Genomic DNA, 24,322 nt, shown 5'->3' on the forward strand with positions numbered 1-24,322 from the left:
AAGTATTGTGTAAGTGTACAATAAATGCAATGCAGTTATATTGCACATGTTCAGTATAGCGGGGACCCTATGGAAAGTTATGCTGACCCCGTTAAACTGACATTTACTGTTAATGGAGTTAAGAAAACAAATAAAGTACGACATATGAATGATGTACCGAGAAAGGAATGCTTGAACTAAAATATGGAGTACAGTATTGTGTGAACTGGATATATGAAATGAATGAAACGCATGAGTGATAAAACAATTCCATTATAAAGTAAATAGAAACTTTTTTTAAGAGGAATATCATAAGAAGCATGATATAAGAGTATCCAGACTGAATAAATAGATGGCAAGACACCACCATTATGAACTGTAAATACCGTATGTACCAAAAGAGAATTAAAATTATATATACAAGTATACAGGTACTGTATAAATAAACTTACTGAAACAATGAAGAAGAGACCATTTGGATAATAAGTCCTAAATTCGAAGGAGACGGTGAAATTCTTCTTGAAGGTCCTAGAGTTCAAAGGTACCATTACATATGACTCTATCTGATCTCCAAATTTAAGTGCCTTGTATTCCACCGTGTGTTGGGTTGGGGGCTGACATGAATCAATCTCCTGAAACATAATATAAACAGTAGATATAACTTAAAAAACAATTACCATCTAATACAGTAGTACAATAATAAATAGAAAAAAATAGCAGGAACTGATATAATTCTCAACATGTGGCAGCTTCTGGGTTACTATATCTAATAAAGGCCCGTCCACACGATCGAGCAGTGCCCGCTGGGCACGCGCTAAATGCCCGTTATAGGGCAAAATTGGCGGGCAAACCAGCGGAGTGCCCGTGCCCGTCGTTGAGCGAAATCATGGTCCACCTGCCTGGTGGTTTGCTGCCGGATATGGAGCGACGACTTTAAGTACTGCAAATGTGATACGTATATGTTCCCCGCTCAGTCCAGATGTCCAAATATGCTTATGCAATGTACATTATTGGCGTGACAATAAACGGGAGATTGTTTATGTATTATGTAATGAGGACATTCGTGTGTGTTCTTCGTTCCTGCCGCTCTCCTCACTCTAGTCCCATAGCTTCCTGTCTATGCATATCATAATTCTAACATTATTCAATGAATTTTTATGTACTACAAATCTCACCTGCACGTACTCTTCCTTGAGTACTTCATACATGGCTTGACAAGTTGCAGGTTTTATGCGAGACAAACTTTGTTTTGATATCCTCGTTCTATACTAAAGTGACTTGTAGGTGCACCTAGTTGAAAGATATATGAGCGATGCCTCTAGACGAGCCTCTGCAGATATTCTCTCCCTCATATTGGTATCCTGTTTTTTTTTATATATGGTTCCACTTTTGCTAGAAGTTTGTAAAAGGTGTTGGGGTCCATTCTCATGTAATTGGTGAAGTCTGGCTCATGTCCATCTTGCAGTTCACGTAAAATCGTGGCATGACTTCCCAATACTTTTCTTCGACCTAACCACTCTTTGCACCATTCCCTTTTCTGCATTTGGTTCTTCTTTTTGCACATAGCAATTATTATAGTACACAACGCTATGCTCTTTGCTTTAACTGTCCGGTGATTATTCCTGCGACACACCATGGTGATCATACCGCATCCGCCACTGCCGATCATCTACTAGCTACCGGTGCCTGACTATGACTGCCGCCAACCACCCCTGTGTGTACAACAGCACACAGGCTTTGCCCGGTAAACAGGCAAAGCCCGCCAGGCACTGCTCGATCGTGTGGACGGGGCTTTAAAAGTATTCTATCACCAAAGTCTTATTCCATCATCAAAACGTGCACCCTATAGCATACAATAAAATCATTACTGACAAACACACAAGGAGCAGCATACAAAGAGGGGTTCAAATCCTAACTTATCGTCACAATGTAAAAACAAATGAAATACAGTACGTGTGTGGGGAACTAAGACCTCTAGTATACATTAGAGGGTGTTAATCCTATCATAGACAATGTATGATATGCAAACTACCTTATCAGCATTTTATATACATACATGCATTCACCCTCTTATACATCAAATTTGGGTGTTGTAATAAATGGCTTATTACTTCATATTACTTATTTTTATTTTTTATTTCTATTTTATTGTTAACTCTGATAAGTTTTTCTCACTATAATGCAGTGTAGCCAGAATATACAGCACACACAGACTCTCTCTTCAGTTACTGTCATTCAATCTTTAACAGCATATTGTATTCATTAATATCAACAAACTACTAAGCGTTAATAACATAACTTCAATGTGATTTATCTGGTCTCTAGGTAATTTGCAGCTAAAAGATATTTCACAGTAATCACAACATAAAATGAATAAAATAACAAGCATTAATAGTTCATGGAAATAAAGTTTCTTTATTATGACACAAGCAACTTCTAAATTACAAAGACTGACAATGAAATTTTACATAACAATTTGATTAGTTACAAATACAGTACAAATATTAGTTAATTCTTTAATTTCTCCAGGCAAAAATGCGGTGAACACCAAGTTTGTGGCAAGAGGTTACCACACAAACTTACTGTAATTAAAAAAATATATTTACACATTATCAATGCTTGTTTACTAATGTATTTTACTTACCGTATCACTTTAAACCCCTTGCCTTACCCATTTACTGTATTTCTAAAAGTTGTAAAAGAAATTATACTGTATATATGGATATATGGACAAAGTAACACACATAATATTTTGTTATATATTCTTTTATCTAAAAAGTTATTATACAGTCAATTACACTGTAATTACTATCCCGATATATCTCGGGATTTACATAAAAAAATTGAAAAATTATAAAGCGTACATCAACAAGATCATCATCATAAAAATGTATGTTAAAATATTACAACACACTATCCTCTGAGTCAGAAATATAATTCACAGAAGCCCCATTCCCATACATCAATGTATGGAAATTGTGCAGAAGGCTGAACAAGTCCACCTGTTTCAACCCTGAACATCAGCTGGATTTGCTGGCTTGTCATCTGAGTCTCAGCTTTCAGTGTCAGATACATCACTGTCATTCCCAAACTCGTCTTTGTCTGCATATTTATTACTATCAACATATAATTCATCCTCACTAGACATTCTGGGGGTAAAAAGAGGCTGAAAATGGCAAGAAAATGAATAATAATATTCATTGCTTTTCACTCCCCTTGCTATGCCGTCCTACCAGCTGAGCAACAGTTAACAAGTCTTGTACTGCCATCTATTGATAGAGAAAATGGCCCTAATCAAGCGTCCCGAAAGCAACATAAATGAACTCGTGAAGAACTTTTTTTGCATAAACTTTTTTCCGAGTTAAGTCGTTTTAGTAAGGCAAGGGGTTAGTCATGAGTGAAATTATGCAAGATAACTAGAAAAAAAATATTCAACCTTTCATTTTAGTGCATTAACTCTGGTAACTCTACACTACATTACTGCAATCAGTGCCATGCAATACAAAATCACATTTCCATTCCTAGATGCATTTTTTGAAGGAAATTACAAAATGATTCATAAACTTATATATAAAAAGATAAAGGTCTTTACTCACAAAAATCATACACAGTAATCATGAAAAGAAAGGGGACAAAATATGCATATGATCCTTTCACTATGGTTTTTAAAATATTTACAATATCCTGAATTAACTGAAACATGGAACTCCTTAGTGCTCGCTTTACTATTCAACTCTCTTCCGGTTTCACTACACTACCTCATTACACAACAGTGTTAGGGTGATAAAAGGTGGGACGACAAAATCTTCATCTTTTCCATGCAGACATCTAATTTACCAATGACACACTACATCATACCTTACCTACTGTTCACTTTAAATAAGTCTTATACAGTAATACCTTCATATCTCCTTCCATTCCTTGCATAGCAGTTTGTGGAAGATCAGCACAACGACCGATGTATACGTCTTGGAACTTTACCGGCTGTGAAAATGACACTACCCTGTGGAAGAGAGCAGCGTATTCCTTTAGTTTCATCACTTCAAGGAGCAGAATCCAATGGCTTATTCAATCAGCCCCAATGTGCCACCATGGAGAGGCAAGAATCTTACAAGCAATGTGTATACCGGTACTGTATACAAACACAATTTCACACCTCTACTAAAATCAGTTACAAAAGAGATCTATAAAAATAAATAAATTGGCATCACATACAGAGAAGCAAAAGATGAAGCATGACAAACATGTTCGTAAAATTTCAGACCCCCCAACTAATAAAAAAATTTGTTTTAAAAAGTTCAAGACAAACATTAAGGATTGTTTTATCTGCCAATTCTTTCATCTCGGATGTTTTTGTTGGTAAATACTGCCCCTATTGTGGTAAAAAAAAGCAAAAAATAAAAAAATAAAAAACAATTACAATTATAAAAACACTTACTTGTTGTTAATAATTACATCTCTGATACAGCCTTTTAATGATCTGGATGATCCAACCATAGTCACAGCTTCAATATCCCTTGGAACACCTCCAAAGTAAAGCCCACCGGTGTCTGGTCCGGACACAACTTGGCTGCCTCGATCTAATCTTGTTCCATTTACTTCCTTGTCATCCACTTTCAATGTCACCCTGTATAAGAATAGTTAAAATAGCTGTCATCACGAGGATTGCAACAACAAAACAAAAAACAAGTATTTTATATTCTATTTCTCAATTCTTATATACATAGGGTTGATTAAAAGCATAAGAAATAAGGGTTCTCAATTAATTTCAAGTAATGGGAAAATTTAAAACATATACCACTCCTGGAGGGAAAGAGGAGATTAGGTTCAGTTATCTCAAACATGTGTATGATTTTATATACATTAAGACTATTTAATCTTAACAGTCAGGGGATGTACCTGGTATGTCCTAGAACACCAGAGTACCAGAGGATGTACCTTGTACTGTATGTCCCAGAACACCAGAGTACCGGGGGATGTAACCTGTATGTCCTAGAACACCAGAGTACATACCTAGTATGACCTTGTGGAATACTGCTGTGTCACTAGTGCATTACCTCACACTCCTCACTGCACTGATCCTTCAGGGAGACTCAACACAGTGCTCACTTACCTCCTGTTCTCCTTGATCACAAAGAATGAGTGCAAGTACCCATCATTGTACTTTGCTGATGACATAATTCTGTGGCTGCTTGTTCCTCCATTCAGTCTAATGTCCAGATGACCCTCCACTAGTGACACAGAATAGTAGTCTGGAGGATGTTCTTCCCCTGGCTGACGAGGCTGTTGGATGAAGAAAAAAGGGAGAGAGAGAAAGAGAAAAAAGTAAGTAAGCTGTATATTGTAGATAATTTTAGAGAACAAGCATCAACATTATCATTCACAAAATGTTCTTTTAAAACAAAGGAAAAGTATAACTTACACTGTAATAAATAAAATGTTGCAGAAGGTCACATAAAAACAATATTAATTTATGAAATTGTCACAAACATTTAGAAAAATACATGATCTGAAAAGCAGTTTCAAAATGAAAAGCTGTATTTTCAAACAGTTAAACAGCCAATAAAATACAGAATATTGTCATCCATGATAAGCAAAGCAATAAAAATTTTTTTACTATCCAGCAAAAATGTATAAAAGGCAATTCATTTTCAAAGTTTGGCCATGCAATAATAATACTGTACAGTAATAATAAAAAAACAAGATTCATGCCACAGTATACAAACTTGTACAGTAAACAGATGCTCCACTCCAGTAGAGAATGTTTATGGAAAATGGCAAAGCTAGTTAAAAGTACATCTTAATTATGAGTCCCTAATATGACAACTAATCAGAAAAAAATAAAATTTAAAAACAAGATTTAAATAACTTGTCATACCTACCTTACCTGGTGTTATATGTACAGGTAAGCTTAAGTTATATGTTAAGCAACAATTGTGTTAATTTATGTATTGGTTAGTTAGTGATCTGCTGTTGTAACCAAAGTACTCCCTTCACCATAGCGTACAGTGGGTGTTGAAGTGGTGGTGGTTGTTGTTGTTGTAGTAGACATGTCTCCGTCTGTTTCATTGTCCTTTAAGGGGAATTTTCCATCTATTAGTACATACAGTCAGGATTACTTGTTAGACCTGGGTGTTTGGAAATGATAAAACAAATGAATTAAGCTCTCTCAGACTGAAGGTAAACTTCTCACTGTATATTACTGCAGACATCCTAAGCACTTACGAGTAACTTTTTGATGTGTTTTGGTTAAGTTTGACGAGAAGAGCTGATCATTCTATTGAAATGAAATTCAGAGGGTAGAGTTTTCTCCTTAATCTTATTCAGGTACTCAAAGCTTACATCATTTGTACCAATTCTTACAGTCAGCTTAGTCAGGGTTCTTAAGAAGACTGAAGAAGGTGCTCTATGTAATGCCTGAGTCATCATACGTCAAGCCCCCAGGCCTAAGTTAACCCTTTTGTGAGTTAATGTGTTTATTATTTCATTTAATACAGACAAAAACATAAAATCCTTGAGCATAATATGATCTAACTTTTCACACATGATACTGTATTGCTATCCTCAGAATATATAATAGTGATATCAAATATGAATTAAATCTATGTTTTCGTTGAAGATAAGCAAATTCACCACTACGGATCATTGACCATAAGTCTTGGCAATGATGAAAAAAAACAATGTTGATTATTGCACTTGTAATATATAGGGTGTTGCAGAAAAATGTCCCAGTCTCTCTCCCTTCCTCCCTGCCTGCTGCTTGCTTCCCTCCCTAACTGCTCCCTCAGACACTGTGAGTTGGAGGGAGGGAAGGAGGGAAGGACATTTTTCTGGGATACCCTATAGATGGATGAAAAGCACTAGTTCCTGTGTTCCCCAAATGGTATAGCAGGGACAAATATTCAGAAAAAAGAATTCTACCCTTTGAATTACAATAATAGAATATTTGAGAGACTACAGTACATTTTACCATTTTACCACATGCAATGAAGAGTCACAAATTCAAGTTTAATATCATCCAAATTCATTCTGTAGAGGATTTATCTACTTCTCTGAATAAAGTGATTTATCCATGCATCCTGTATTATACATGGCAAAACCTCACTAATTTGAATTTCAGATAAAAGAAACAAAAAGAAACATTTAAAATCTCTTATATGGGTTTCTTCCACCCACACATATATGAGACTAATGTGTAAATATTTATTTCTTAGAGAAGGACTTTGTATATGCAAAAGTGAATCAATATATCCAGGACTGCTTGGAACTGAAACCCAAGACCTCTGCCGGGGGGAATGAGGAAAGTCTCCAATATGTCTTCTATTACTTTAACCCAAAATATTGGTTAATTTGGCCAGTCCTTATTTCTATACAGTTCAAATTAGTGAGGCCTCATAGGGAAATGAAGAAGATACCGATATTTGTGCAGTTCTGATAGAAAGTATAAACTATGTGAAATTTAGTTCTCCGAGTCTTGAGAGAGAGAAACTACTGTAGGTACTTCTTTTCTAGACAATTTCACCCACAGGGTCATGAAATAAATGTGAATGTGGTTTTCAAGAGTATCCCACACACACACACACACAATCTTCTGTTATCAATTTCTGTTTTTCCTTTTTGCATCTTTAATTCTACCCACACCCCCTTTTTTTGATTAGATAATATAAAAATGGCATAATTACTTAAAGCAATTTTGACAATACCTGAATTTAATTTGCAGTGAATTCAATATGTTAGTAAATAGCACCCCCCTCCCCCACCCCCAAAATGTTATTTATTACAGATCAATATTAATGTACGGGATCCATTATTCAATTTACCTCTAAACGTGTCAGTGACTATAACATATTGAATACTGTACTGGTCATTACATAGATATTTAAAATAAACTCAATAAGCCTGTAGTTCTGTAAGACCAAAGCCCCCATCATAATAATAATACAGTAATAATAAAATAGCAATAATACTGTAATATAATAAATCTGCCAAAATCTAAAAATAATTTAAACAAGTAAATCTGTTCAAGTGGACTTTCATTATCAATGGTCTTTAACCTTGAAAATTTCACATTTCTCAGACTAGCTATTCACTCGTTAATATAAAAACAATCCATACAATTTATCTCAAAGAGCTCAGAATTTTACAACTTTTATCTGTACAGCTCAGGCTCTCACTTGGCTCAGCTAGTTCACTATCGTTCTTATTGTCCACTCTGTATCTGTATTTTTCTGGCTAAATAAACTGTGTCAATACTGTATCAAATATCTTGGTAGTGTATAAATATATTTGAACACCACGAAAGGTGGGGTGCAGAACTAAACCTTCATAACACGAGTTTAATTTCTATTTCACGTTTAACAGGGTTGTCACGTGGTAGTCCTTCTAATTATCCCTTTTGGTCTAATCTCTTACAACAATCATCCTTGTCTGCCTCTCAATAAAAAGTGTTTGGCATACTGTTGAAATTTCCATGTTTCAAGTTTGTGTATTAGCTGGTACAGTACAGTACTTCACAACAAAATGAGATTCCCACATGAAACTTAATCTTGACAAAGATTGAAAATGTTCCATTTCCAAATCCCTTAGGTAGTATAATATAAATTAAAGCATGCTTCACCATAAAAAAATCCTGAGCAAGTTACCACCTATCTTTTTACCAAAAATATTGGGGCAATAAGAAAAACACATTGCCTTTAAATAACCACTTATGATGAACAGGCAAAGTCAACCTTAAAATTATTCTGAAACCATTCCCCTTTTTAGTACATAGATAAATACAAATACCTCTTCACCTACCTGGCCTATAAATGTAGACAGCATTAACAAGGCATCTGCTTCCATTGTTTGGAATGTGAATCCAAAGTTGGAGTCTCGTTTCAGAATGTGGGATGGAAGTTCAACAAAACCTTGACCAAGGAATCCTGCATCATTTAATGGCTGTAGGAGAAAGAGCATTATTCTTAAGATTTTCATTTTCACTCATAATAGCAAATATAAATATTATAACTGTAAGTGTATTTTGTAATATCAAAAATACAAACTTTAAAAGCATATTTTGTCATAAAAAATGACATTTAGAAAAAATAAAACAAAATAATGGAGTTTACTGTTCCATTTATACCTCCCCTATTTACCCTGGAAATGTGTAAGTAACAGAGAGAGAGAGAGAGAGAGAGAGAACAGGAATACACTCTACAGTACCTTTTCTGGACAAGACTGTTCAATGCCATAATACTGTCCATCAGTAAGAGGATTCTTGCCCTCGTCCAATACACTCAGACCTGTCATACAGCCAAGTAGTGAACGCAGTACCAACTCACTGCCCCATCTGTGATACAAATGAAAATTATGACCGGTAAAACTAAGCAATGCTGAGCTAAATACACCTTTGTAGAGTATACTTGCACATGTATTTAAAATTATAAAGTATTCTTCATTTGTATCTGTATCATGTGAAAAAGTTTAGATGTATAACCTGTAAAAAATGAAACTTTACATTTATAGGAATGACATGCAAGACAAATATGATACAGTGATTCATCTTATACATTTTCTTGAGCTATACTTCTGACATAATTAATGTACTTAAAATGTTGGACTTGCAGGTTCCTTAGTAGTAATAATTTGATTTAACTTTTTTAATTTCTCATGAATTAGTGCTATGGGTTCATCATCATCATCAACATTTTCCATTTATATAGGTTAGCCCAATTAATACAACAGGTTACAAAATATTAATTCTCTTTAGGCTGTCTCCCAGTTTCAAGGAAGAGTACAGTACCTGTTTCCTCTTTTGTGTTATGGACATGCTTCATCTGAAACCTTAATATGACTGACTGCCTTAAGTTTCTCTTTACACAGTAGCAAAGAGCCCTGCTGATCATGCTTGTGATTCTGCCACTGAACTGCAACACCCCCACATGAGTTACTCTTTAACCACTGTCCAATCAAACCAGTTTTCAAAGTTAACCTCAAACAAGGTCAATATCTTGAATGATTTAAGAGACAGTATTAAGATGAAGGTTTATATTACAATCAAAGGATGAGCTACTCTACAATTCCTCAATTTAACTTTTTATGTTTTGAAGGCACACTGTCATGCACACCCAGTGGAAAAAACCCTCTTTAGTGAGAATACTGACCTTCCTCTGTTAAATTCTGGATCAACACCACCAAAGTAGTAAGGAACAAAAGAGAGATCAAGGTCAGGTCCTCCCTTCACTGTTCCTATTTGGTCTTGGTCACCAACAACCAGCCGACCCATTCGTGCACCACCTTGAGATGAAGTCCAAAACAGTATTGTCAATATACAGTATTACAAAAACAAAAATTTAGAAAAAATGCTCAGTTTGAAGTATTGTATTGTGAGTCAGTGTGAAGGTTAAGAATTAACTTTGTGAACTGCCTTAAAATTTCCTTCCTTTTTTAATATTTTTATACCATTTGATCCACACAACAGATAGCTGAGACAGGGGTGAAGATAAAAGACAGAAATATGTGATTGTACTTTGAAAGAAGAATACTGGTACGGTACAATACTACAATCATAAAAAATGAGAACTAGAATTTTTTTCAGAGACACACCGTCTTGAAGTAACTCAGTTCTTCCTACACAGTATTTCATACTACTTGCTGTTACATGGTTCCATGTGACAATAAGTAGCACCTGGACTAAGTTACCTCGAATCTTTGGTCTAGTTTGATTAATATTAATTTAAAAAGCTATTATAACAATACCCTTAAGTTTTAATACTTCCTAAAGCTTGTAACTCTCCATCACTGTCCCCTGTTCAGGATCATAAGCTTTCAAAAATAAATAAAAATATCTTTAGTTATTTCTTTAAGACCTCCACAGAAGTCAGCTGCTTCGTGGATGCAGGCAACCCATTGTACAATTTGGCTGCTGCTGTATAGGAAAAGGACTGGGCAACAAAAGAACCTTCCCATACTGCTCTAGGCTCCACAAGGTGTGAAAGATCATCACTACTGTGCAGAATCATTTCAGAAAGTGTAGTTAGGTTGGTCAAATACTTAGGCTCAACAAACATTAGTTTTAAAAGTCATTAGACAAGAGTTTGAACCCTGTGTGAAAACAAAAATAATATTTTACTAATACTGTACAAATAAAATAAATAATGATGATAAACTATGTGGCAATCTCTTCAATCTGACAATAATAATATTTGAACTCACTACTTCTGACAAATTCTCCAACTCACTAGAAGCAGCTGAGACATAAACAGTCATTTAACTTGCTTCTTGGGAACTCTCAACTTCTGAAGACTACATTTAATACATTTTTCTATCTAAAGTATGCATTCAACAACTTTGTATTTATTTTGTTATTTAAGAAGTCCAGCAAACAGTGAGTAGAGCCAAGACTTGACATAGCCTCCTGTTGGGTCTGGGTAACATGGATGACCCAGGAAACTAGAAAAACCACAAAATCAATTACTAGTTCAGTCCTGGTCCCAATGGTCCCGGGTTTGAGGGTCTATACCTGTATATATAAGGAGACTTACAATTGAATGAACTTCATATCAATGACTATAAAAGAGAAACTGGAGGAGTCTGGTGAGGCACATAAGGAAAAGAAATAGAAACGAGAGAGAGAGAGAGAGAGAGATTGATTCTAAGGAAGAAAGGTAAGCAGTTGTTGTATAATAGAAAACTGTATCATAAATGTATAAGAAAATGAAGAGTGAGGTATTATAGATAAAATATTAATGATGTGGAAAGACAGAGAACGAACATAACAGTAAGATGTAGCGACCATAGGTAGAGTACTTAATAGATGTTCCTGCAGTGGATGGTTTGTTTTATTGCAGGAAAACTTTATCACATGAGAGAAAATATATGACTTACCCCGTTCTTTGTTGGGCACAATTGCCTGGATCTGGACCATGTCCTCATTGTTGTTGAGCTGTTTGCTAGACTTCATCAGGAGACGAGTTTGAGGATCAAACTGCACGGTGAAGACTACATGACCGCTATCCAGGGATATGCTGAAGTACTGGTTCTGTGAGGGAGAGAACTCCATATTATCAGCAGCTCTAGATCTATCCGTACAATTTCTAGAGAATAATATACATGTTAATACCAAACTGGTTTAAAGTTTCAGCAGTTCTGTAAAGTTTGTCAAACCCAAAAGTATGAATAAATAAAAAGTACTACAGTAGCCTTGGGGTATTTTGTAAAATTTTATTTAATTTACTTTCTATTTTACAGTACTTCCCATGCTGAAACTGTAGAGGTGCATTTCCCCAGCTGCAGTCACTGGGTCACTTAAAGTCCAGGACACTTCCCCTTACTTCCACAATTCCCTAAGAGTTTACCACATGCACCACTTACAAAAACATCTAAATGCTCTCTGCAGTGCTTCTCCTTCCAGGTCAAGTGAAAAATTAGAGAGAAATATGTTTAAGTTCAAAGAAAAAGTAAAAATTATGGATGAAAATTGTGAAGTACCTCATGATGGCTGTTCTACAAATAAAGTAGAACAGCAAAAAATATTCTTGTGTAGTGTAGGCAGGTGGTCTTTGATTACTGCAGGTAGTTGTGACCCTGCCTTGCCAGTTGTTCCAATCCTGTAAGAGGACATTAAGAAGGGCATCCAGTGTACCTAATGGCAACCGGGTCACTAGAGCTGTGCTCATACCTTGATAATAATACCAGTGAGATAAAACTTATTTGTACTGCACTTACTTTAGCTTCATTCACAGCTAGGAAGAGAAGTGCATCTTCATCCAGAGTCTTAAAGGCTAGAACAGTGCTGTAATATTCTTTTGGTCTTCTTACTCTATTCTTGCCCTTGAAGTAACCTTTGCCATTAAATCCAACAGCTATTTCATCTGACTGCTTCAACACTAATTCTTCCCTGCAGAAATAAAAGACAATTGTGTTTAGGTAATATTTTTTACGGTCATACTGTATTTTAAATATAAATAAAGTTCCCCATAAATCAATCTGATGAAATTTCTATCAACGTGGGATGAAAAAGTATACATCACATAACAGAGAAATTAGTCAAGATAAGAAGACAAAATGAAATAAATATAAAAATGGATAATTAAATAAATTAATGACAAAAAACTAATAAATATGTCCTTTTCACTTGGGATTTTTTTCTCAGCCTCTCTCTTCATTTTCAAGACACAGTTCATCGCTCCATAAAATCACTGACTGATTTATTTCATACCTCACACCATACCACAGCTCTCCCTCTCCAAATTTAAAATATTTACTGTAAGAGAAATTCCCCCACATAAATTCTACTTCTCCTCTGACTTCTCGTTTATTCTTGTAAGTTAACAGTGCAAAGAATTTACATCTAGTGTATTTCAAAGGACTAATGAATTGAAACGAAAAAAACTCTTCACATATTTACCCCTCATTACAGGGTCCACATCCTTCCGACGTTGTGAAGTTCCATAAACCAACATACTCCCCATCTATCGACAGCGTATGTAGACAGCCAGAAAATTTGTTGGTTTTTAATAAATCGCTTACATTTGAAGGAGCCCCACCTGGTGTAGGAAAAATTTATGACACTTTAGTTTTCTATCTTATTCTTCTATAACAGTCATAACAGTTATCAAATTTCAAAAATCCATATTTATCATTAATGAGAAAATTCTGTAGCATTATCTCTTCTAATATATTTGTCTAATATTACTCTGAGTTTCTGATGGTGAAATAATACTCACCAACCCAGAGAGAATCAGATGGTAGGATATCCATTTTACTGAAGCCTGCTGGAGAAGCATTACTAACTATTGTTCCCACTTCATCACCAGTTTCCTCCACATTGGCAGGAGTTACAGACAATTGTCCAATGTTTCCAATACGATTGATACTGATGTAATACCTGGAGAGAAAAGTGTGCATCATTCTTAAGAGGAAACAGTCAATCTTCATATAATTTTTGAAACGTTGAAATTTTCAAAAACATATTACACTTTATCTCGCAAATTTTACACTTGGGTCTTAATGGCACATCAGATCTCTTTACTGTTTACCATCTTATATCATCATTAACGTAAGGAGTGCTTGTCAGCAGCCTGAGCGGGTGAGTGATTCGTTGTGCTCCTCCACCGGCGTCCCAAGAAAATTCTATTCTTCGATTTACCATCTCCACAGCCATGTAGTCACTCTAATTGATTGCAGAGAATATACCAGTAAATGTAGAGGCATATATATATCATCCATAATAATAACTCTTTTCTTTATTTATCATCTCATGGTCAATAAATCCTTCACAAGAATTTAAGAAAATGTGGGAAAATACAGAAACAATTTGCTTTTTTTATTTAAGTTTCCTATTTTTTTCAATGTAGTGTTTCATGCAAATTCATTTATTTCTTTTAATTATCTACATTCTTTTTTATTCATCAAGGCCCATTCCTGCTTACTACAGGACACCAAGAATGATGAGAAAACACACAACACACTTTATAGGTTGTCATTCATTCATATTTATTGCTGTTATAAATGCATTCGACAAAGACCCTGTTCAGTTCCCTCCAGATAAGATCTTATCTATAAAATCTTGTTACAGCCTTCCTCCCCATCTTTCATCTGCCCTTTGTTTTCAATATTCTCTGTTCCATATTTTCTTTCATCATTCCTTAATTGCAGTTAATAGTGTACTCATAATTATGCCTGTCTCTTCCCCTTAATCAGAACTGTCAGCCTCTCATTCCACCATTCATTCCCCTCTTGTTTTCATCCATTTCTCAACGACATCAACACTTCATACTCACAGAATTATTAGTTCCAAGATACACCAAGAGAGCATTTCTCTCAGAGTTGGTGATGCCATAGCTCAGCATGATATTGGTGGTTGTTGATGGCTGAAGTGCAGGTCGATACTTCCTTGTACATATTCCTGAAGAATTGGTTGTAAGAGAGACACGAATCTGAAAGACACCAGTTATGTGTATATTACAAGAAAATAGTTAGAAAAAAAATGAACACCTTTACACAAAATTCTTAGTAAGAGTGGCTGAAAGAGATTTTTTCCTCCGACTTCATTCTGCAAAAATGGATGACGAATTTATAAAGATGGGGAGTCACTTACAATAAAGGAGTAGATTTATTCAGCTAGATGACTCTTTTAACATTACAGAAAATGACAAATGTGATAAAAAACTTACTGAAGATGCATACTGTCTTGTCTGCTTGATTTTTCGCTTAAGAGCCTCAATCCTCTCTCTTAGATCATTACTATAATTCTCGATCCTGTCACCAGTCTTGCGGAGATTATTGGCTTTTCGAATTCCTTTCATAGTGTGACTCTCACCTGTTGATACTGTGCCCAGGGAAAAAGTTGAAAAAAAAATCACTACTGGAGCAGGAGGAGCAATCCCATTCTAGTTTTACCTTACAGCTGTCATCAAGTAATCATGGCTAACTCATACAAGCATGGTGAATGGCTATAAGATGTTGATAATGATGATGATGATGATGATGATAATGATGATGATAATGATGATAATGATGATGATGATGTACTTTTATTCTATTTTTTACTTCATCCTGCCAAGAAAAGCTATTTTTTTAATGATAAAATTTGAATATTTAAAACATCCACAATAGTCCAAGTGTGTAATAAAACATCCATTTAATTATTTCCTTACTTGTTTCTCTTATTTCATAAAGAAGCGAGGCATCAATACGGCTCAGTTCCAGCGCTCGTTCTCTAATGATGGTGAGGTTCATGTGGATGGCATTTATATGGTCCAAAGTTTTCTGGACATTAGAGTATGTTTCTTCAGTTCTGTCCAGTACTTCCTGAATATCAGTGGAGATACCTGAAAATACTCATCAATAATATGTCTTCTTGCTGCTACTGTGTAATGCTGGGGAAGGGTGAAGTAACAGGTCATCTGCTACATATTCTACATTTTGGAGACATTTTGAAAGCACATACATGTTTCCTTAGTGTACAGCAGTGGTGTCAACTCAAAACCTTTCGAGGGCCAATTCTTATTTTAGTTACCCTCTTCAGGGCCAACACAAGTGCTATATCACATATTTGCAGGATTGAAGTTTACAGCTTCACACATTGCCTTACCTGGCTTACCAGGAATACCTCATTTGGGTTTGTCTGATCTTAAGTACGTTAAATTCATTTTACTAAATAAACATGATTATATCTATTTCTATCATAATTTCACGGGATGATAAATTTTAACGTCATCCCGCGGGCCATGAGTTTGACACCCCTGGTGTACAGTATATATATATACTCAACCACTACAACAGAAAACTGTTTACTTATGGTAAAAATAGGTTTGTCCAAGCATCATGTATAATAAATATGTACAAAGTTGATCTTAGTATTGCCTTCCTGGCCATGTTTTCTGATTGAACAACAGGAAAAAAATGCCAGTGAGAAATACTAAAACAAAATTAAATTGCCAATTACTGTTTTACAACTCACTTGTGGAAAGTTGAGTTTCCATAAGTGTGCTCAGCCCATTAATTCGATCATCAGTAACACCCAGAATTCCCTTTGCAGTTCCAAGAGCACTACGCTGTTTATCTAATTCTGAGAATTGCTGCCCTACTGTCATCTTCAGTTCTTCTCCCTTTGAGTGTAACTCTTCAGACTTGCGAAGAGATTGTGTTGCCCGACGCACCAGAGATTTATCTGGATCACCAGGGTATGCCTGTAACATGTGGTATGGGAATTAAACTAATGTTTTCCCTCAACACTCTTACACCGAGATACACACTACTAACTCTCAAACACATGTGCTCACACAAAGCCAGTACTGTACTGTACTTTAATATGGCTACCACATGTAACTTACAGGACAAAGAAGCTTAATGAATGTGAACTCTTTACTAAATTTCAACTCCCTTCATTCTTCATGGTTAGCTCTTGTCCATTTAAAAATAACACCCACTCCTACACTTACTCTCTCAACATACGTCACAAACAGTGGCTCCTCAAAACACTTAATGCAAGTCATCTACACAATAAACACATGCCACCATCTTATATAATCCACCCAAAATAATAAACAAATTAAGCATTATTTGTTACAATACCTTTCCACTTACAAATGTCATAGTATTTTGAGAGCAATATACTGTACTGACATTATAAAAGTAATGGCTTGGCTGTTTTAAAGTAATATCTATCATCCCAAAAGTAATGATGCCAAAGCCATCTTAAAGCAATGTCTCACCACTTTGAAAGCTGTCTCAGCAGCTAGTGAAGCATTTTTAGCTGCTTCTTCAGCACTCAACAAAGCATCCACAATCCTTTGGTAAGCTTGAGCTGCTTGTAGTGGTCCAACAGCAACATCTCTTGTTTTGTTGAATAAACTGTTAAGACACCAAAGTATAAATAGAGGAATCACTAAAAAAAATTAAGTACGTACATCTTAAATAACACATAACACATCCATATGAAAATGAGAAAGCAATGTTATAGAAAAAATATATAAACTGTATAGTAGCATATATTTAGACACAATTTTATGATATTTAATTTATTTTCTGTCCATCTGCCTCTTGTAGTTTAATTTCTGCACTCAGGTGAGGATGACAACCATTACTTTCCCTAAATACTGCCCTTAAAAGAATCATCCGTGAATCAACTATGTCCACTAAATGACATCACTTCAAGGAGGATACAGTTTTAAGAAATTTAATCACTGTATTAGCATGGGTTTCATATACAGGGAAACAATTACCAACTGTTTAAATAATCTGGAGTGTTTTCAGTAAGTATACTGTACACAGATATGTCACTCAAAGAATAAAATAGTGACAGAAAACCAAAGGTAAAAGTAAGAAAAAAAATAAAAACAAGTGCAAGGAAAACAAATACTATAATAAATATGAAATAAGAACCTGTGAGAAACATTGAGGAATATAAAATTTTAAGTCCACAAGATGATATAGTGAAAAGAGAGAGAGAGAGAGAGAGATATTTTTGTTTTTTTATACTATTAATTTGGTCTGGAACAAGTACATCTTTGAAAACATACAAATAGATGAACTGAAAATATTTCCATAAGTATGTTGAAGCCTTTTCCCCCCACTTCCTGTACACACACACACACACACACACACACATATGCGTTTTCCTATCATTAGTAGACATAATTAATTCTTCTTATAGTAACAGATGTGTCAGGCTATCCTTCCATCCAAAACAAGGCCATAAATTTGGTTATCTCAGTTTCTTCATTCAAACAAGGATGCTGATAGTAAACAAGTGAAACATCTGGCCTGCACAAATTCACAACATCAGGCCTGCACAAATTCACAACATCCGGCCTGCACAAATTCACAACATCCGGCCTGCACAAATTCACAACATCCGGCCTGCACAAATTCACAACATCCGGCCTGCACAAATTCACAACATCCGGCCTGCACAAATTCACAACATCAGGCCTGCACAAATTCACAACATCAGGCCTGCACAAATTCACAACATCCGGCCTGCACAAATTCACAACATCCGGCCTGCACAAATTCACAACATCCGGCCTGCACAAAATATAGAAGAATTATTTAACTCGGCAATGGTTCCAAAAACTGTGGTAACAGGTCGGACATCTGCCAAGCATCCAACACAACCTTCTGGCTGTCTCATCCCTCATATAAACCAACACCCTGAGTTATAGTGTAAAGTAAAACTCCTCAGGTTGGGTGGATATTATAATACAGGTTAATAAAGGAACCTGTCAGCTGTCTTCCACTGATAGCACCATGATATTTTCTATACACTGTAATAGTACTGGAGAGAATCACATAAATGCCTAAGTTTTAAATCCACAGCCCCAGAGAGATTAAATTAGAATCATATACAGTACAGTAATAGGAAATATACAAACCTTTCTAATCGAATGGATTCCCTCATAAGTTCCATCGCGTGGTCATGGGCTCTCTTGACAAATTTGTCCTTGTATTCAATGTTGAGTCTCCACAATACACCTTCAAATTCTTCAAGATAATTGGATCCATTTCTTAGATCAATCAACAAGTTGGTCAGATCCTAAATAAATAAAAATAAATTTTGGTAGCATTAAATTGTCCCAACATTTTATAAGTTAGTCTTCAAGGATTCCTAAAGCTACACTACTCAGGTACTCATCTTCTAGTTCACATGCCTTACAGTCTATGATCACCAACATCTGAATAGTGTTGCCCCATATAAAGTTGGACACTAACACTACCATAATTGAAGGTAGGGACATGCTGCAACTGGAAAAAAATTGGCACAAGTCACATTGTCAGAACAAGTAAATGCTTTATCAACTAATAAGACATTTAAAATTTTATTTCATTTATTACATTGATAAGTCTAATTGTAGCTTCAAATGAAAATTTTTTGAATCTTCATTTATTTCCTCTACACCTAACTTAAACCTGATCCTGAATACTACTGTATCATCAATAAGATTATCCCTACTCCCCACCCTACCTTAACTCAGGAGACAGGTCATGTGACCTGATTCCCATGTTTTGTCTTTCTCCCTTGCTTTGTTTTGTTAGTTGGCTGAAGAGGGTCCTAGTATACCATCTCCAATATTTCGTGTTTTATTTCTCCATTGTGGGTTTTTACTTCATTTACCAGTATGACCATTACAATTTTGGAATATCCTACATATTAACAGTTCACCTCGTAATGTAAGCGTTACATTTATTTATTATAGGGGGTATATATATAAACAGCTTAAAACAATAACATACAAAGCTATGACTCGTGCTTACATCATAATTAATTTTGGTGTTGATGAGATTTTTGTTTGCCTCCTTCAGCAGCTGGGTAGAGTTGAAGTTCTGGTTGTCAATAATGTACCGAGAGTTCTTGATCTCTGCCGAGTACGTCTGCACACGAGCGAGTCTCTTGGCATTGTTCTTATTCAACTCAGATGCCTAAAATAGGTAAAAGAGAGAGAGAGAGCTTAACCATCATGTGCTACCAAAAAGATTTAGAGAGCAACACAGTAAGACCCTCAAGTTCACCAAATAATACTGTAAAATGGTTTAGTTTACACTGATAACTTATGAATCCAGTAGTATTTATATTTGCCATAAAATTGCAATATTAACATTACTCAAGCAAAATAAATTAAAGTAATAAAACAGGAAAAAAAAAGGCATGTGAATGAGAACCATTAACTTAATTGTATTATGGCATCCCTAGGAGCATTTATGAGGGTGAAGGCACTGTATTGTTGTATATTTCTCACACATTTAAACCCATGTTACAATATAATGATCAGTAAGCATGAACACTGAAATTTCAAAAGGAAAAAAGGAAAGAAAAAAGTAGGTTGACTTATCTGGCATAACAGGATGATGATGATGATAATAATGATAATAATAATAGTAATAATAATAATAATAATAATAATAATAATAATAATAATAATAATAATAATAAAAATTATAAGAGAGACTGGGCCAGTTAATTTTTCCATCAGATGTCAGCAGTTCCATGGTAATATCTTAAAATGTTTTACATGTAGCGTGTAATCATTTGTGCGTAATCATTTAGGTTTAAAGTCCCTAGTTCCTTATAAAAGTATTGTCCATATCTGACAGCTCACAAAATTGGTCAAGTTCACTTAACTATTGGTCCCAATGATAGGAGAACTGGAGGGGTCTTACGATGTTTGATTTTTAAAACCTCCACATATCTTTGGTCCCCAATCTGGTCTATATTGTCTCATAGAAATACATATCAACTATTCTAAATTATAATTTTATTGCCAAAACAAAATAATAATTGGTGGTGCTCAATAACCACAACTTCACTTTTATTTACCTCATTGGTCTTCCGATTGGCCGCTTCTATTCTTTGCAGTAGTTCCTTAAGTTTGTTCTCAATATCCCTTATGTGTGTGCGACCTGCTTCTATTAACGGGTGTTCTTGATCCATTTTCATTATCCGTTTGAGCAAAATGTGAGCCTTACTGTAATGAAGATATTAGATTCACGTTGTTATGACATTTATATACGGTATATTTAAAACGTTTCTTAGGTTATGGAAATGTGAAAGTACAAGATTATTCTGTGTGTTGTTAGGTGTTCAATATTAGTTCTTGTATATAGAATTAATTGACTTTGTCCCAGGATAATCAATTCTTCACTTATAGACAGTATGCTGGTGTGTATGAGTACGTACATGTGTATGATTATACTGGGCTTATTAGTATGTATACAGTACTGTACTCAGCAGCCTGGAATGAAGTACAGTACTGTATATTCAACTATCTAAATGCTGTGTATATAAAAACTGAGAACTGAAATTCAATAATACATGTACAGCACCATACAATGATTTTCCCTGACATAAACAGCTGTCTTGAACTAATGTTAAAATCTAGAAAGTCAAAATTTAATTCTGTAAAAATTATTTCTATAATAATGACAACATCTATCAAAACAATGGTTGATTTATTAATACAGTATATGGTCTCAAACCTCAGCTCAATCTTGGCTTCAGCATCATTTTTGGTGAAATTACGCTTCTGAATCTCTTTCAGAATCTTTTCAGCTTCCATCATGGCTCCACCTATAGATATACTTGGTGTTTCTCCAATGGCATAGTTTTTCAGGTATGCAATAGTCTCTGAAGAGGAATACAAAAATTAATATCAGTTTAATGTGACAACAATAAGGTAGTGATTCTTTAAACATTTCTTTAAAAGAACTATGAATGCTCAATAGCCACCACAGAATTCATACTAGTGTACAGAGGAAACACACATATCTCCCTCAACTGCATCTAGTTTCAATCCCTGGCCTGGAACCGATATGAGAAGGGTGTTATCCAGTGTGACTCTACCAAACATGCCAGGTTCTCTCCCGGTGCTGTACTCTAGTTCCTCCTGTACTAACACTGGACAATAAAGGACATAACCAAGAACAGACCCAATGCCCAAATGACTACAAATCTGATAAGTGGTAAAAGGATAATAAATGAAATCAACATCATGTAAATTCCAATGATGCTATAAACACTACTGAAGGCATTATAACAGAATAAGAACCAACCAAATCCTTCAAGAAATTACAGATTTATTTCATACCTTCAATAAACTTTCCTTCCACATCCCAAAAAACTTACACCACTTACCATCAATCTGAGTATAAAGACCATTCAGTATGTCTAAGATTGACTGAGCCTCTAGTCTGAGTTTTGCTGTCGGTGGGTAGGTCTCTCTTGCTGCCGCCTCCAACTGTTCTGCCTGTGATAAATAAAATTCCTAAGTAAAAAGACCTAAAGCATTCATGTTTCATTTATGTGACTCTGAATATTGGGAGGCTGGGGGGAGGGAGGTTAATGTCATATATATTTGCGATAAACAACACAAATCTTCACTCTTCTATCTGACTTCTTATTGTCCCTCTTGTGTACCCTTGCTGTAAAAAATAAATCTCTTCCTTTATATTTACTCTAACTAATCAGCATGACCGCTTCTTGCACATGTCTGCCAAAATATAAAAATAAATATTCTTTCTCTTCCTAATTTTCCATCTTTTTTTTCACCGCCTATAATACCCCAGTACTTACCCTCTGCTTGAGATCTTTGGAATAATAGTCGAGATCAAATTCCACCACAAGTTCCTGAGACACGTCAACATTACTGTGGTATCTGTCGAGCTGATATCTTAGGATCCTCGTCACATTTTGGAGCTGAAAGGATAAGTAAATGTCTATCATATGTTTCATAAGATATACTTATTAATTTCAAATCTAACAGCAGTTCTGTTTACAATGTACAAAAATGTTTTAGTCATGTGAAATATAATCTGATATGAAGAACAATATCAATTATTATTTATAAAAGAGAGAACAACTGAAGTAGGTGGATACAAGAATATTAAGTCTTGTATTTAAATTACAGTACACTACAGGACTACAAGATACTGTATTTAATTTTTTAACATTCAACAAAGGCATCCCATAATGGCTGACCAGTAACTTCACCCTATCTAACTTTATGAAAACATTTGGCAAGCTGTTTTTGCTTTATTCAAGGCAAATATAAACATCTCAATTTAAACATAAGAATAATCACAGAGTTGAAAGTTGTTCTTATGCAGGTATTAAGCATTTCTCTGTGGTCAAGATGTTTACCCAGCAAGGAGTAAGTTAGGAGTACATTTCCCTACAAGTTTATCATGTTCATTTTTATAACTACTGTACTAACTTACATCATATAAGATAAATAATTAAAATCCCCATTGTTCTGTATTATTCTCACAACAAGAACTGATTCTCGGCAAGATAAAGTACTACACATACCTCTCTTATTGTGGGCCACGGAGCTGGTACATAGGCTGTTACATTTATTGATGTAGCAGCTCTTATCATCTGTTCTACTTCATCAAGAAGAATGTTCACACAGCCATCTTCACAAGCTGAGATACAAAAAACATCCAGTAATGTAACTGTTGTGCTTCATGGGGGTTAAGCCTGACATTATCATTGGTAAGAAAGGGTCAGCTTATGATGAGGCCATACCATGAGTAATCACTAATGAAGGTAACAGTCTAGCAATCCTGCTGTGCACAGGACTCAGATCAATGGTTTATTGGGTATGTCACCACAAATACAAATTATTAAATATTTCTGATGGATATAATGAAGTTTCAAGACTCCATTTGTTACTTATCATATTTCTAAATATACTGTACAAGGAATATATCACATCATACCTAATCAAAATCTCATTACCATTGTTACACAAACAAACATAGCAACTTTTTGAAATAAGGAATCATTAAAGAACTTACATCTACAGCCTGTTGCAGAGGTGACATGCCTAGACGCACACTGAGAGCAATCTCTTCCAGTGATCCCTGGCTTGCAGGTGCACACCCCATCTCGGTCACATCCTTCATGAACACTACCAAATGGATCACAATCACAAGGGCGACAGTAACCCCGAGGCTGTGACGGTCGTCCATAGTAACCATGGTCACATCTGGTAGAGAATTCAGATGACTTTATAAAGCTTAAATAAAAATATTAAATGTTGTTTAAGCACAAATATGAAGCTATTTAAATAAGTCCTTGTTCAACTAAGGAACAGTAATTGAAAATGCAATTTTTCTCCCTTATGGGTATTATTCCTTCATTGTTTAATAAAGTTTTTAGCTCCATACATCCTAACCTTTTTTTATTCACATTCAACTACTCAATATAGCTCAGTTAATAACAAAAATATTTTCATTGAGTGTCAAAAAAGTTGATGCAAATGTAATTCCTTCCATGAGCAATTTCTATCCTTATAATTCAAACATTCCTTAAATACTAACTTCGTAATCATATTCTCAAGTGACTGCCTCTGTTTTGTCG

At 35.1% G+C, this 24,322-nt stretch overlaps 1 protein-coding gene across 1 annotated transcript in view; it reads right to left on the reverse strand.

Annotated features, from left to right (window-relative positions):
* LOC121856152 (laminin subunit alpha-2-like) overlaps nucleotides 1-24,322 on the reverse strand; it is a 44,015-nt gene that overhangs the window by 11,391 nt on the left and 8,302 nt on the right. Inside the window, exons 8-33 of the mRNA XM_042351466.1 lie at nucleotides 23,758-23,948; nucleotides 23,267-23,382; nucleotides 22,532-22,654; nucleotides 22,094-22,205; nucleotides 21,439-21,586; nucleotides 20,780-20,927; nucleotides 19,720-19,884; nucleotides 18,840-19,000; nucleotides 17,178-17,316; nucleotides 16,424-16,652; nucleotides 15,618-15,791; nucleotides 15,135-15,289; nucleotides 14,742-14,897; nucleotides 13,998-14,131; nucleotides 13,686-13,846; nucleotides 13,367-13,505; nucleotides 12,685-12,856; nucleotides 11,845-11,998; nucleotides 10,122-10,254; nucleotides 9,181-9,307; nucleotides 8,776-8,916; nucleotides 5,987-6,052; nucleotides 5,093-5,262; nucleotides 4,418-4,606; nucleotides 3,880-3,982; nucleotides 432-611 (exon numbers count right to left, since the gene is read on the reverse strand). Of these exons, the coding sequence (XP_042207400.1) occupies nucleotides 432-611; nucleotides 3,880-3,982; nucleotides 4,418-4,606; nucleotides 5,093-5,262; nucleotides 5,987-6,052; nucleotides 8,776-8,916; nucleotides 9,181-9,307; nucleotides 10,122-10,254; nucleotides 11,845-11,998; nucleotides 12,685-12,856; nucleotides 13,367-13,505; nucleotides 13,686-13,846; nucleotides 13,998-14,131; nucleotides 14,742-14,897; nucleotides 15,135-15,289; nucleotides 15,618-15,791; nucleotides 16,424-16,652; nucleotides 17,178-17,316; nucleotides 18,840-19,000; nucleotides 19,720-19,884; nucleotides 20,780-20,927; nucleotides 21,439-21,586; nucleotides 22,094-22,205; nucleotides 22,532-22,654; nucleotides 23,267-23,382; nucleotides 23,758-23,948 (3,886 nt within the window). The remainder of the gene's footprint in view (nucleotides 1-431; nucleotides 612-3,879; nucleotides 3,983-4,417; nucleotides 4,607-5,092; nucleotides 5,263-5,986; nucleotides 6,053-8,775; nucleotides 8,917-9,180; nucleotides 9,308-10,121; nucleotides 10,255-11,844; nucleotides 11,999-12,684; nucleotides 12,857-13,366; nucleotides 13,506-13,685; nucleotides 13,847-13,997; nucleotides 14,132-14,741; nucleotides 14,898-15,134; nucleotides 15,290-15,617; nucleotides 15,792-16,423; nucleotides 16,653-17,177; nucleotides 17,317-18,839; nucleotides 19,001-19,719; nucleotides 19,885-20,779; nucleotides 20,928-21,438; nucleotides 21,587-22,093; nucleotides 22,206-22,531; nucleotides 22,655-23,266; nucleotides 23,383-23,757; nucleotides 23,949-24,322) is intronic.

Source organism: Homarus americanus, unplaced genomic scaffold (genome assembly GCF_018991925.1).
Source record: "Homarus americanus isolate GMGI-L3 unplaced genomic scaffold, GMGI_Hamer_2.0 scaffold48016, whole genome shotgun sequence".
Taxonomy (NCBI): domain Eukaryota; kingdom Metazoa; phylum Arthropoda; class Malacostraca; order Decapoda; family Nephropidae; genus Homarus; species Homarus americanus.